Raw genomic sequence first — 14,963 nt, 5'->3', positions numbered from 1 at the left:
GAAATACTATGTGGTGCATGATTGTACTATAGGATAGAAACTGTTTTGCTTTGTGGACACGGGGAGGTGGAGGTGGGTGGGTTTATGATACTCTTTCCTGGAGCCCAAGTCCACCACCTCAGTGACCCATTTCCTCCTGCCCACACTGTACTTGTAAAACTTGTGAGAAACATAATACTAAATACGATACTAATACTGAGTGCAAGCGCTTAGAAACTTCCGTTACAAGCTCTCTATAAATATTAGATTAAAAAGACATGAACAGCTTTCACTATTATAGAGGATAATAGAATTTGATCAGCTAAATCCTGGGGCTTTATAAAGCACAAATTATGTAAACAAGCTTAATGGCTTTTTGATAAAACTACAAAACCAGGGCTAGGAAGAATGCAAGAGGAGTACTTTATTTGGACTTTAAACTTCACGCACTAGAGCACAGATGCTTGCTTAAATTAAGAAAAAAATGAATGCAAAGGGAGTTATAGAGAAAATGAGTTAGAGGATAGAAGATGAAGAAAAATATTGTCTTAGGTTTAAGGATAGACAGTAAAGTTTCAAGAATAATGGCTGGATCGAGCATTATTTACTATTGTTACTATTAATCATCTAGCAGAAAGAACTAAGTGAAAGCAGAAAGAACCTTTAAATACAAAGGTTCAGGGTATCTAGGGAGAGGATGCTGGTAACACCTGAAGAAAATGGAAATGAAAAGCTGAAATGTTAGAAACAAATATACAATTAAAAGAGGTTGATACTGAAAATATAAGATAGTTTATATTCACAAAAGTTTTAACACCAAATTTGCAGAGGGAGCATAAAAATGGAGAAGGAAGGCGAGGCTAACAATGATCACATTTTATCATGTACCCTAAGATCTAAAAAAAGAAACCAGGCTTTGGCTTTCACAGGATGATAAATTTTTCTACAAAGGATTCAGTGAAAAATCTTCTCTCCTCAATGTCATCAACTGTGCAGCACTCGAAATGCTCTATAATTTAGGACACCCCCTAATTTCTAAATTTCCAAGAGATGTAGCTCTGAGCTGCAGACAGTCAGAAGAATTACATAGTAGAACTACTGCCTTATGATAAAAAATGAAGAGAGTCAATTTATGTCAAACTTAGCAAGAAATAGTAAATTCAAGCTTGTTTGAGATAAGAAGCTTCTGTCTAAATTATTTGACTGCAAGCAGTGATTTTTTTCATGTCTCATGGTAACAATGGAAATATTTTCCTTTTTTTTTTGAAGGAAAGGCAGTGAAGATATCAACTTATTCCAATTCCTGAACTTTATTTACAAGAAACCCGAGACAAAGATTTTTTTATTTTATATTTATTTATTTTTTGAGACGGAGTCTCGCTGTGTTGCCCAGGCTGCAGTGCAGTGGCACAATCTCGGCTCACTGGAACCTCTGCCCCCCGGGTTCAAGTGACTCTCCTGTCTCAGCCTCCTGTGTAGCTGGGACTACAGGTGCGCGCCACCACACCCAGTTAATTTTTGTATTTTTAGTAGAGACGGGGTTTCGCCATGTTGGTCAGGCTGGTCTCCAACTCCTGACCTCAGGTGATCCACCCACCTTGGCCTCCCAAAGTGCTGGGATTACAGACATGAGCCGCCGTGCCCGGCCAAAGATTTTTTTTTTTTAATGTGTTCAAGGTCCTACAGTGACTTTGTGTAGCATCTGCCTGTAGGACAACTTTACCTGGTTGAATTACAGGGACCCAAAGCAACATAGAATCTTACCCTTTTCCTAGTTTTCCTCTGCTCCTCTGTGCTCCATGTCATGGGGTTACCATTTTCAACTTTCTCTGTCTCATCAGGAACGGTCTGGCCAACTCATCTTCTTAAATACCCATCAAATCAATCTCCTCCTCTTTTACTTTATTGCCACTACTTTAAGTCTCCATTTTCAACTTCTGCATTACTACGGGGGCTTTCGAACTTGTTTCCCTGTCTTATCTCTGGGTGTCCTTTGGAGAATATTATTCACAGCTGTCAAAGTGATGTTTTTAATATACAATGCCTGATTAAATTACTCTTTTGCTTGAAACCATCCATTGCTTGCTTTCACCTCAGGACAAACTTTCAACTGCTTTGCATCCTACATAAAGCATTTTGTAAGTTGACCTATTTTTCCTTCTGATTTCTCAGCCGCATAACACCCACTTGTTCTTCAAGACTCAGCTCATGAGTCAGCCGTTTTGTGGAAGATTTTGCTGGTGTCCTATGCAGTGCTTGAAATGCTCTGTCATTTAGAACACCCCCTAATTGCCTAGGATGTAGCTCAATCCATGGCTCCCCTATGCTGTCTATGCAGCATCCTTAGAAGGTTCATTATTCCTGGCCATACCATGTTCCCCGCATTCTAGTGGCTATTATTTGCCATACGTCTGTGGCACCACCACATCCATTGTATATGTGTGCATGGATGCCAAGTTGCTCTTCATTCTCCAAGGCTTTCTGTCATTCTCTAGGATCCAAGCAGTCATTTTAACCTCCACACAGATGATCTGTTTGCCCCCCAAATGCTCTCAGACACTTTTTCTCTACTTACCCTCAATTATGTATATTTTTCCAAACACTTATTAAATATTTTAACATGAGAACCCTAATCTCTCTCTATTGAATTATTGAGTAATATAGTTTGGCTCTGAATCCCTGTCCGAATCTCATCTTGAATTGTAATCCCCACAATTCCCAAGTGTTGAGGGAAGGACCTGGTGAGAGGTGATTGGATTATGGGGACAGTTTCCTCCATGCACTTCTCATAATAGTGAGTTCTCATGAGATCTAATGGTTTTATAAGTGTTTGACAATTCTGCCTTCACATGCTCTCTCCTGCCGCCTTGTGAAGAAGGCATCTGCTTCCCCTTCTGCCATGATTGTAAATTTCCAGAGGCTTCCCCAGCCATGAGCAACTGTGAGTCAATTAAACCTCTTTCCTTTATAAATTACTCAATCTCAGGGAAGTTCTTCATAGCAGTGTGAGAACAAACTCAGGGAAGTTCTTTATAGCAGCGTGAGAACGGACTAATTGCTCATCCCCCCTCCCCCCTTCTCCCCTTCCCCCTCCCCCTTCCTTTCCCCTCCCCCTCCCTCTACCCCTCCTCCTCCTCTTCCTCCTCCTCCTTCTTCTTCTTGGCAGGGTTTCTGGCACTCAGGCTGGAATTCAGTAGTGTGATCATGGCTCATTGCAGCCTTGACATCCCAGGCTCAAGTGATCCTCCCACCTCAGCCTCCTAAGTAGCTGGGACCACAGGTTTGCACCACCATGCCCAGCTAGTTTTTGTTTTTGCTTTTTTTTTTTTTTTCTGGTAGAGATAGGGTCTCACCATGTTGCCAAGGCTGGTCTTGAACTCCTGGACTCAAGCGATCCACCTGCCTTGGCCTCCCAAAGTGCTGGGATTACAGGCGTGAGTCATCGTGTCCCGCCTATTGAGTTTCTAAGAGCTCATTCCAGAGATGCTGTTTCTCTGTTACATCAACCCCCAAATGATATTATCAATTCTCATATATTAATATGCTAATAATTGGCACATTTATATCTCTAACCCAATCAGGCTTTTGGGGCTTACCCAACTGCAAAATTTGCATCTCAGTTTAGATGGCACATGGCACTTCACATTTAATTAGGTCAAAAGTAAGTTCTTGAGCTTCCTTTAAAACTGTTTTACCCTTAATTGTCCACTTCTCCTAAATGGCACTAAAATTCATCCAGTTACTCGTCCATATGTTGAGAAGTTAGTATTGATAACTGTCTCTCTTTAAACATTCTCATCCAAACTTTTACCAATCCTGTCAATTCTACCTTCAAAACAGATCTAAAAATGTATCAATTTCTCATCACTTTAAACCATCACTACCCTAGTTCAAGGGAGCATCATCTCTTCATTGGACTTTTGCAATTATAGCATCAGCTGGTCCCAATGTTTTCATGCTGTCTCTTATAGAAGCCCAAGTGGTAGATGTATGAATGCAATCAAGATCTTATTCTCCTGCTTAAAATCTTTCCATAGACGACCACCCACTGCAGTTGAAAAATAATAATAAAAAAAGCGCACTTTTTTCTGCCCTGCACTCCTTATGGCTGGTCTGCTCTGGCCTGCCCCCACCCACCTTTCCCCTGCTTTATTTTGAGTCACTCTCTTATGCTCACTCTGTTCCAGCCACTGGGATTTCAGTTCTTTGGAATGAGCCAATCTCTCTTGTGCCCTGGGGGATTGATTTATATGGCTCATTTCTCTTCTTCACCTTTTTGAGTGCTTGCCTCCTTTTATACTTCAGGTTTAGGGGAGCATTCATAATTTTTCATGACATAGAGTTACATATCAAGACTTTATAGACTACTTCATGCTGTTACTCCCTCCTCTTCTTTAACATGTATCTCTTGGAAATGGAATAGCCGAAGCCAAGCTTTGTGGCATCATGCTCTCTTAATGATGTTAAATCCACATTCTTTCCAGGAAAAGGAAGGGTTGGTTAGTGGCAAAGAACTGAAAGGTGACTGCTGGCCTATAAGGCAAGATTCTTCAAGGGTCCTTGAACACACTGATGTTTGTAACTATCTTGAATGAATAGAAGAAAAACATTCTAATTGCAAAAAGTTGTACTCTGCTCCTTAGAGCTCAGATGTCATCTGAAGTGCTGAGTTAAATTGCAGCCATGCTGTTTAAGGGAGATATTGATGAAGATAAGACATATGTTTCTGAGCAAAGGGTTCAATGCACAGGAGAAGCTCTCCTGAGAGTAGACTAGTCCTGTGTGTTGTGTGTGTCCTTGATATGAGAATTATGTATATTATAGTTTTGTTTTCTTTTCTAATTTCCTTTGAGATGAATTTAAGAAAATAACTAAAATAAATTCTTAATTGTCCAGTCCAAGCCACGATGCCCTGATTTCTCTTGAGGTTAAGAATAGACTTTAATTGTATTATATATTTTCATATATTAGGAGAAACCAGAATCAAGATTCTTATAAATTAAGTCAAGTTATCATAGGTTAATATTTTAGTGCTAAAAAGATAAAAATGAAGGTATATAAAAAAGAATTCAAGTGCATTGACAAGTCCAGCTGTCAGTGAACTCTTAGATTAATCTCTCTGGTAAGTGTGTTCCTTCTCTGAGACATGCCTAAAGCTCTTTTTCGAAATAGAAAAAAAAATTAAACTGAGAGCTAGCATCTTGCAAATTTCTAGAGGAAATTTAGAAATTTCGGGGGACGCTAGTTCTCATTTTATTTTTTTATTTCTATTTTGAAAAAAAAATTGAGACAGGTCTCACTGTTTTAGACTGGAGTGCAGTAGTGTGATCACAACTCACTGCAGCCTCGAACCTCCGGGGCTCAAGGAATCCTTCCACATGAGCCACCCAAGTAACTGGGACATTTTCTAAATAGAGATGTGGTCTCACTATGTTGCCCAGGCTGGTCAGCTTCCATTTTATTATCTTCTCCACATGTCTTCCATACTACACTGATGCCCTCATCATTTTCCCTTTCATTCTGTACCATGCCTGGCTTCCTGATACTGCTAAGAGTTCCTCGCTGGTGTCTGCTTGCCTAGAGTACCATTCATGGTTTTCAGTTCTAGTTTTACAATCTGATTTCCACTTCACACATAATGAATCAGAGTCTGCAGGGGTGGAGCCAAGAAGTTTGTATAGAAAACAAAACCAAAGACAAAATAAAACTCTATAAGTGGTTCTGAACTATAGCCAGAAGATCCATGGGCTGCAAATAATTCAATTTGAATTTGCCTGAATAATATGGGCAAGTTTTATTTATTTATTTATTTATTTATTTATTTATTTATTGAGATGGAGTCTTGCTCTGTCACCAGGCTGGAGTGCAGTGGCTTGATCTCAGCTCACTACAACCTCCTCCTCCAGGGATCAAGTGATTCTCCTACCTTAGCCTCCTGAGTAGCTGGGACTACATGTGTGTGCCACCAAGCCCAGCTAATTTTTGGATTTTTAGTAGAGACAGGGTTTCCTCATGTTGGCCCGAATGGTCTCGATCTCTTGACCTCATGATCCACCTACCTCAGTCTCCCAAGATGCTGGGATTACAGGTGTGAACCACCACACCCGGTCTAATATGGGCAAGTTATTTAACTACTAAAGCCTTTAAATTTTTTCATCCAATAACTTTTATTGAAGGTTTACCATGTGTTAGACAATAAGCTAAGAACCATATGCAGATTATCTTATTGTATTCATACAATAATGCTATGAGGTGGGTATTCTCATTAATTCATTTACAGATAAAGATTCTGAGGCTTACTGAATTTAGTAAAGTTACTAAAGTGCCCAATATTACACATGTGGTGATAATGAAGCCAGGATGTAAACTCAAGTGTCTGTCCAAAGGATTTGTCATGATACTTGACAGATGGTAAACAGTCACACGCAGTAACTACCATCAGTAACATCTTATTATCATTACCCTTATCATCTTATGCCCAGGAGTTCACATCAAATGCTGGTCTTTTGCTGGAGCCAGTAAATAATGCATACCTCACACCTTCCTCTGGATTTTTGAAGTGTAAGATATTGCCAAGTGTCTGATGGAAAATCTGTTCTTATCTTAGAGATCTGCACATTTTACACATTGTTGTGGAAGTTGACAAGAACCCATAATCTCATTTCACATGGAAGTGGAGAAAAACTAGGTCCTCTTCCCAAGAAGAAAAGCCCAAATATATTTCATAAAAGCTTCAGGTAATTTTTGCTATTATCAGAATGGGATTTCAGAACTTAGAAAGATTTCTTCTATCATTATGGAGAATCGAGGAAGGTCTGTCACGATCTAAAAGCTTCCTCTAGCATGCACAGTGAGAATATTGGAGCAGTGATGCTGAATTTCCCTAATCTAGGTTACGAGTTCTTTCTTTGGGCTGAACTTTGCAACTTTACTTTCTGTTTTTTTCCCCCTACATGCTGATTTTAAAAAAATGATGCTTAATTGTTCACATCAAACATAAACTTTTTGAAAAGCACAGTGTCAAAATGTTTTATTGCTCTGATAATACATTTCATCATCTTATCTAACAAATCCAGCAATATGTTGCTGATTAGATGTTGTGATAAAAACATAGCACCAAAGAAACAAACCGTTGGTGGAACTGCTTATTCGTGACATATAGAAAAGCATCTTCATAAAACATAAATATGACACAGTTACCTGTCATGTTGCAGTAAACTTTCAGAGGCCCCAGAGGTCCGCTGCCATCAGGATCTATCCAGTAATAATTTGATGTCTGTCCTAGGTGTTTGTAGGCTTCACAGGAAGGCTCGTAGATAGCTAGAACAAACAAAATATCCTACATAAGCACAGCACAGAACAAATGGCTCCCCAGATAAATGTCCCAGTGGCATATTGCAATGCTAGCAAACCACTAGTTAGGAGTAGTTCTTCCTGGAAAGAGCATTCTTTGTCTCTAAATTTAAATTCATGATTTGTTTCTTTCTCTATAAGCATTCCTGACCTACCAAAGACAGCAAGCTCCTGGTATGACTTTATGTTGGGGAAAAGACTAAAACAATCAATCCTTAAATAAATGTAATGTTTATTTTACTGGGGCTCATGATCATTGAAAACAATATTTAATTTCTACTTATTTATAGATATTATTCCCTTACTATAAAAAACTTATATTGGCTGCTTTGTTGGTTATGAACTAAGAGGCCAGGAAAAATTACCCTTCACTCTCTCTGCCTCTCTCTTGTGCACACACACACATACACTCACATGCACACTTATTTTTTGCATAGTTTGTACAAGTTGTCCATAAATAGTATGTAATTTTGAATCTTCCTTTCTCAAAAAAAGGAAAGAGATTTCCTTGATTCATTTTATTTGTTCCAGGTGCTTTAATTACATCAAATCTAGTTTGTGTAGATGGCTGACATTCATGTAATTAAATTATGTTCTTATTCATTATTTCCCTTTTTATTCCAGTGCTCATGACAAATTTTCTTTTTCTCACTGAGACTGCACCTGTTTTCAGAAGTACAAAACGGACATTTACATATCTCCTTTGTAGTTAGAACATCTAAAATGCTACTGACAAAACTTTCTTTTAAACAGCTCTGCCCAGGAATTAATGAAGAATGTGAAAGTTCTCTTCACAAAACTAAGATATGTTTTCGGTAAAAATATGTCAACCTGATACAAAAGCAGTGAAGTTTTTGGGTAAGTTGCACTTGAATTACACTCCTTAGGGGTTGTTGTGTGTTAAACTATAAAATAGTACAAAATAAATTACAAAACATTGTGAAGCTTATATTGTACTAATTAAAAATAATTGCATGGTCCTAGAATTAGAGAGCTTTCACTGAGGAGGGTCTCAAGGTCATTGCCACCTCTCTGGATTTCCAGCCTGGCTATGCACAAACCTCAGTAGTTACTCTAACAGGAATAATTAGGTTCTGGAAAAACTTGTTTCTCCAGTCAAATTCACTAGAGCCTGGTTGGAATCAGAAAGTCAGTTTCATGGGTGGTCTGATTCTGGGACCTCCCTTTTTTTCCTCTACCAAGTTTTCTGTGCCTCCTTTGGCTTTCTATGCCTTCCTCTTTCCAAGGATGTTAGACCTTCAACTCTATGTCATTTCAACAACAGCATACTAGATTCAAGCTTTCTAAAATTCTTTGATCTATCCATTTCTTCTTCCATGCCTCCCTCCCTCATTTCCTCCTTTTGCACATAGTTATTGAGGAACTATGCTGCACTGAGCAGTGCGTTAGGCATTGCAGATACAGCTGTGAACAACACGGATAGAAGACCTTCGGAACAGCGTTTGTTCACTAATTATTTTGGTATTGCTCAGTTGTAAACCGCTCTTAGAAGAGGATGGGGCTAGAAAGCTCGGCAAAGCCCAGACAACTTTTGTCCCAGTGTAATTATTAATATGCCCACTTTCAATGTCCCAAGGGTCTCATTCAGATGATAAACTACACGGCTGCTCTAATTCAGAATGTCATACCAAGTAAAACAGTACAATAAAAAGCAGAGGAAAAGTATTTTTAAACTTTTAGCAGGAAGATGCCATAAGTCAATATACGTTTTATATCAACTTATACAGAATGAAAACTGTGCAGCAATGCAATAGGTTTTAGGGAAGTAATTCAAAAGGTAAAAAGAATATTTAGGCTGTTTCAACTATAGGCTGCCAGTTGAAAGATTGCCAGTACTTAAACTAAAGCAATATGACAAAGAATAAATAGGACTGATTCAAATTTTTTTTTTTTTTTTTTTTTTTTTTTTTTTTTTGAGACGGAGTTTCGTTCTTGTCACCCAGGCTGGAATGCAATGGCATGATCTCGGCTCACCACAACCTCTGCCTCCCAGATTCAAGCGATTCTCCTGCCTCAGCCTCCCAAGTAGCTGGGATTACAGGCATCTGCCACCATGCCCGGCTAATTTAGTATTTTTAGTGGAGACGGGGTTTCTCCATGTTGGTCAGGCTGGTCTCGAATTCCCGACCTCAGGTGATCTGCGCCTCAGCCTCCCAAAGTGCTGGGATTATAGGCGTGAGCCACTGCGCCTGGCCTCAAATGTTTTTTTTTTTTTTAAGATCTGCAAGACATAGAATCCAACTGGATGTAGGTGGTTAGGAATAAAGAGGAGTTAAGAGTAACCTAAACTCACAATCTTTGAAAATAAAACTCTTTTATTAATTTTTTACACCTCTCTCCAGATTATTAAAATTGGTATGTATAGCTCAAGAGAAACCAGGATGTCAGGTTCAAATTCTAGTTTTCCTCTTAGTTGTCCAATCTGCCATTGAAACCATTCCTCTTCTTTTCCATTATAATATTTAGTAATAAATCATTGTCTTTTTCTTCTGCCAAAACTCCTTATCATTGTCCTTCATCTGGTATCTTGTTTACAACACTCACCTTATTCATTGGTTGTTCTACCCAAATATCTCCTCACTTCTCACTAAAGTGTGCTTTTTAACCAATGTTCGTCTAGTTATGAAACATCACTTTTATGTTAAATAATGTGTAATGTTTCCTCAATATCTATAAATTATATCACAGATCTTCACCTCTGTGTACAAGAACTTGCGTTATCCTAACAGGTCTTTCTTGGCTTCAGCTGCTTGCCAATGTGAATGTTGTGCTCTGGTCAGGCAAATTCCCCACAGGAGCTTGCTTACCTCACACTCACCCTTTCTGGTGTGGCCTTTATCTACAATATACTACCAGCCACTTTCTCAATCTACAAAAGTTCTCAGTCAGAGTTAACAATTAGGCCGGGCCCGGTGGCTCACGCCTGTAATCCCAACACTTTGGGAGACTTAGGTGGGAGGAATGCTTGGAGCCAGGAGTTGGAGACCAGCCTGGGCAACATTGTGAGACCCCATCTCTACAGACATTTTTAAAAAATATTAGGCCGGACATGGTGGCTCACGCCTGTAATCCCAGCACTTTGGGAGGCCAACGTGGGCTAAAGGTCAAGAGATTGAGAGCATCCTGGCCAATATGGTGAAACCTGGTCTCTTCTAAAAATACAAACATTAGCTGGGCATGGTGGCACATGCCTGTTGTCCCAGCTACTCAGGAGGCTGAGGCAGGAGAATCACTTGAACCCAGGAGGCGAAGGATGCAGTGAGACAAGATTGTGCCACTGCACTCCAGCCTGGGTGACAGAGTAAGGCTCCATCTCAAAGAAAGGAAGGAAGGAAGGAAGGAAAGAAGGAACGAAGGAAAAAAGATTTCTTTTTCTTCAAAGTATAACAATTATTGTGCTTGCCTTTCACCTACAATAGGCCTAAGCTGCTTTGCCTCATCAACACATACAGAAAACCAAACACTTCAGTCCAAAATTCTGCATGTGTGAAACACCTGGAGAGCTTGTTAAAACAGAAATTCCTGGATTTCACCCCAAAGACTTGGACTCAGTAGAGAATTTGCAGTTATAACAAGCTCCCAAATGACGCTGGCACTACTGTCCTCAGACTGCATTTGGAGAAGCATAGATTTCATCCTGAAAAAAGGTAAATTCAAGGTAGACTAATTTTTATTTATATTTAAATATCCAGCAAAAGTAGGTTACTGAAAGACAATACAGTAAAATTGTACATATGATAAGGTTAGAATGCCACCTCACTTCACTGGAAATAAGATAAAATGGAATGGGATGCAAAACCATAATGTCAAAAGAAATATATAAATACACAGAAAAATGTTTATAAATATGTCAAAATAGTAAGAGGTGTTATTTTTCAGCAGTAATATTGTGGGTGATTTAAAACTGTTCATAGATTTTTAAATTTCCTACATCACTTTATAATGTGCATATGTTATGTTATTTTGTCTTTAAAATACATTTAAAAATATGTATCTAGAATTTTGACACTGGAGTAAAATGACAAGAATAGCTGTGATAGAGCAAAGTCACATTAGTTTTATCATCTGAATAAAGAATTAAGAAATTTTAGTTCATATCTCCTTTCTGTCATTTACCGCCTGGATACTCTCCCTAACGTGGTTTTTTCAACTGTAAAATTGAGGTATTAAGTTGGTGCAAAAGTAATTGCGGTTTGCCATGAAAAGTCATGTCAAAAACTGCAAATACTTTTGTAGCAACCTAATAGTAACACCTTCTTCACCAAGTTATTGTGAAGATTAAATAAAATCAGATACTTCAAAAACTAGAAGTTATTGAGTATATTTAATTTTTTATGCAGAGAATGAACTAATGACAGTATTTACCCTGCATGCCTCAGCCAGTTAGCTCTGCACCCAGTGGAATCCTAGCTGGGTTGCACAATTTTTGAACATTAAGCCCTAGGAGATGACAGAACACAGGAGCTAAGGCAGCAGCCACTGGAGAAACAGAAGGGTCTGAACCACCGTTGATAATTGAGTTTTGCCAGTAGACTTCTGAAGAACAGAAAGGTAATTGGGTTGATGGCAAAATAAATAGACTCATCAAGTCTATTGATTTATTGGTAAAGTAATTTTTCTCTGTTGCAACTCCAAGTCCCAAGTAAAAGTTCTCATGCTATATATTCATAAGTAAATATCAGCTGTTCAGAAATATTACTACTGAACATATCAGATTGAATTTCATAGCATGCAAAAATGTAGACAGTGACAAGTCCTAAATGTCTTTTTTTTTCTTTTGAGATGGAGTCTGGCTCTGTTGCCCAGGCTGGAGTACAGTGGTGCAATATCGGCTCACTGCAACCTTTGCCTCCCAGGTTCAAGTGATCCTCTTGCATCAGCTTCCCAAGCAGCTGGGATTACAGGTGCCTGCCAACATGTCTGGCTAATTTTTGTATTTTCAGTAGAGATGGGGTTTCACCATGTTGGCCAAGCTGGTCTCAAACTCCTGACCCCCGCCTGCCTCAGCCTCCCAAAGTGCTGGGATTACAGGTGTGAGCCACTGTGCCCAGCCACTAAATATCTTATTCATTTTCATTAAACAATGAATGAATGTTGTCTGTATATTACCTATCATGGAAAATGATGAAGTACTATTGTATGAGTTTCCTCTTGCTGCTATAACGAATGACAGACACTTAGTGACTTAAAACAACACCAATTTATCTTACAGTTCTGGAGATGATGATACTGTTAATAATAATGATACAGTTCTGGTTAGAAGTTTGAAATGGTGTTCACTGGGCTAAATTCAAAGTGTTGGTAGCACTGTGTTTCTCCTGCAAATTCTAAGGGGGAAATCTGTATTCTTGCCTTTTCCAGATTATAGAGGCCACACACATTCCTGGGCTTATCGTCCCAGTCCCCCATCTTCAAAGCTAGGAATTAGGTGGAATTTCCCTCCTGCTGCATCACTGCAACTCTCTGCTTTCATAGTCTCTCCCTCTGACTATTTTAAGGATCCCTGTCATTACACAAAGCCACCCAGATAATCCGGGATAATCTCCTCAAATCAAGGCTCTTAACAAGCACAAAGTCCCTTTGCCGTATAAAGTTACATATTCACCAGTTCCATGAATTAGGACATGAACCTCTGGTGGGGAGCATTATTTTTATCACAGCTATATAAAAACTATATAAAATAATATGATTTTATATAAATAATGCGTGGAAATAATATCACAACTATATAAAAATGATGGCTCTATTTAAATAATAACTTTTATTAAGCAACTAATGTGCTTCCAGTGTTGTGGATGAACACAAGGTATATTAAGCAGAATAATAAAGAAAGATGGAAGAATGAAGTCAAATTTTCATACTGACTTTAAAGGTCCACATAGCCTTGAAGGTTATGTCTACCAGTAGAACACGAAACACCATGGCCCAAGCAGAGGATGTGAGAGAGAAATTCTGTTAAAGCAGAAATTCTGCTCTCTGCTTACATGCAGACGTGGCTGCAGGACTATACAGGATTGCCAAAATGCTGGCAGAAAGAGAAAAGCAAAAGGTTTAAGAGTAAAGACAAGTAACAGGCATGAATTGCTGGGAAATAAAGCAACGATTAAAGAATGGATAGGGTAGGGGGAGAAACATGAAGGAGGACCTATTCCCTAGGAGAAGAGCTAGAGTTCCATGATGCTGATGAGCTGAGGAAGACTCTCTCCACACCTGTCTACTCCTCGTGCTTTGAGAGAAACAATTAAACTTGAAATATACATCCTTCCTGTTGTGACCTTGAAAAGCATGAGGATCACTAGAAGTGGCCGGGTATTAACCCATGTGAGAAACTTACTCATGGGTCAAAGCTGAGCACATACATGAAGCTTATCTTTGGAACATCATAAGCAGTCTTCCTGACTGTACAGAAGAGGGAAAAATATTCACTTTTAACGATTTGATATGAAGCTGGGAAAAAGCATGAAATAATTTTAAATCTAATTTTGATAAGAAATGCTGTAATATAACATTTTGCATATCCATCAATTGCTTATGAATGCCCTCACCTTTCTGCTCTTTTATATTGGAGGCGATCATATGCTTACTATTTACTTGTACATACTTGCTGTAGGGACCAGGTTATAAGATGCTAAAATTAGAGATTGGTTTTCTGGGAATTTCTACCCTTGAATGGATAAAGAAGCCTTTTCATGTAAAACGTAGGCATAGCAGCGATATAGTTTATATGGGGCTTATCTGGGTTGGTATTGTTCAGTGTAGGATGGTCTCTGGGGCCCTCTTTATTCTGCTCCCTTTTTAACCATGAAACCACCTTCTGATCCTAATCTTGCTTTCAAAAATAAGTTTCTATATTGGAAAGAGGTATTTCTCATTAGAAACCATGAAACTGACATTTTTTATCTCAACAGACTCTAGTGAATTTGGTTGGAGGAATGTGTTTGCCCAGAACCTAATTATTCCGGTTAAGGTAACCACTGAGGTTTGTGCGCAGCCAAGTTGGAAATCCAGAGAGGCGGCAATGACCTTGAGACCCTCCTCAGTGAAAGCTCTCTAATTCTAGGACCATGCAATTATTTTTAATTAGTACAGTATAAGCTTCACAATACCTAAGTTCTCATTAACACTTGAATATTAACCTCATATGTTCTCTGTCTTTTTGGATTTTTTTTTTAGAGCTTGAATGAATGCCCTGAGTAAACTACATTATTTCCCTTAGGAACCATTGTCTCATTATCAGCACACAGCAAATGAAGATGGTAGAGAGAATGTGGATTTAAAAACAGATATTCTGTACGCTAATATTGTGTCATGATCTTTCCCTGTATATAATTTCTGTATGAGATGTTATTCATTATAGCCCCCGAATGGGTTTATTTACCTGTCCAAATCTCAAGGGGAGGGAGGAAATTAGGATTTTTTTAAAAAAGACAAAGTTTCAATTTCTTGTTGAAATTACAACAGCTTGTAGTTCTTTTACTTGATAAGTCCTTCAAAAAGTTTCTGAAAGCCAGAGTATATCTACATTTATTATTTCATTTCTACTCTCTCCCTTCCCCATACCCAGCCCATTTTTTCTTTTGTTTGATCCTTCCCAAATCCCTCTATAAATT

At 38.6% G+C, this 14,963-nt stretch overlaps 1 protein-coding gene across 1 annotated transcript in view; it reads right to left on the bottom strand.

Moving 5' to 3' along the window:
* The window catches only part of CNTNAP2 (contactin associated protein 2), a 2,297,635-nt gene that overhangs the window by 845,101 nt on the left and 1,437,571 nt on the right, over positions 1-14,963 (bottom strand). The window contains exon 12 of the mRNA XM_003820514.5: positions 7,180-7,299. Coding sequence (XP_003820562.5) covers positions 7,180-7,299 — 120 coding nt within the window. The remainder of the gene's footprint in view (positions 1-7,179; positions 7,300-14,963) is intronic.

This window comes from Pan paniscus, chromosome 6 (assembly GCF_029289425.2).
Source record: "Pan paniscus chromosome 6, NHGRI_mPanPan1-v2.0_pri, whole genome shotgun sequence".
Lineage (NCBI taxonomy): Eukaryota > Metazoa > Chordata > Mammalia > Primates > Hominidae > Pan > Pan paniscus.
This window is presented reverse-complemented; position numbering and strand designations above follow the sequence as displayed.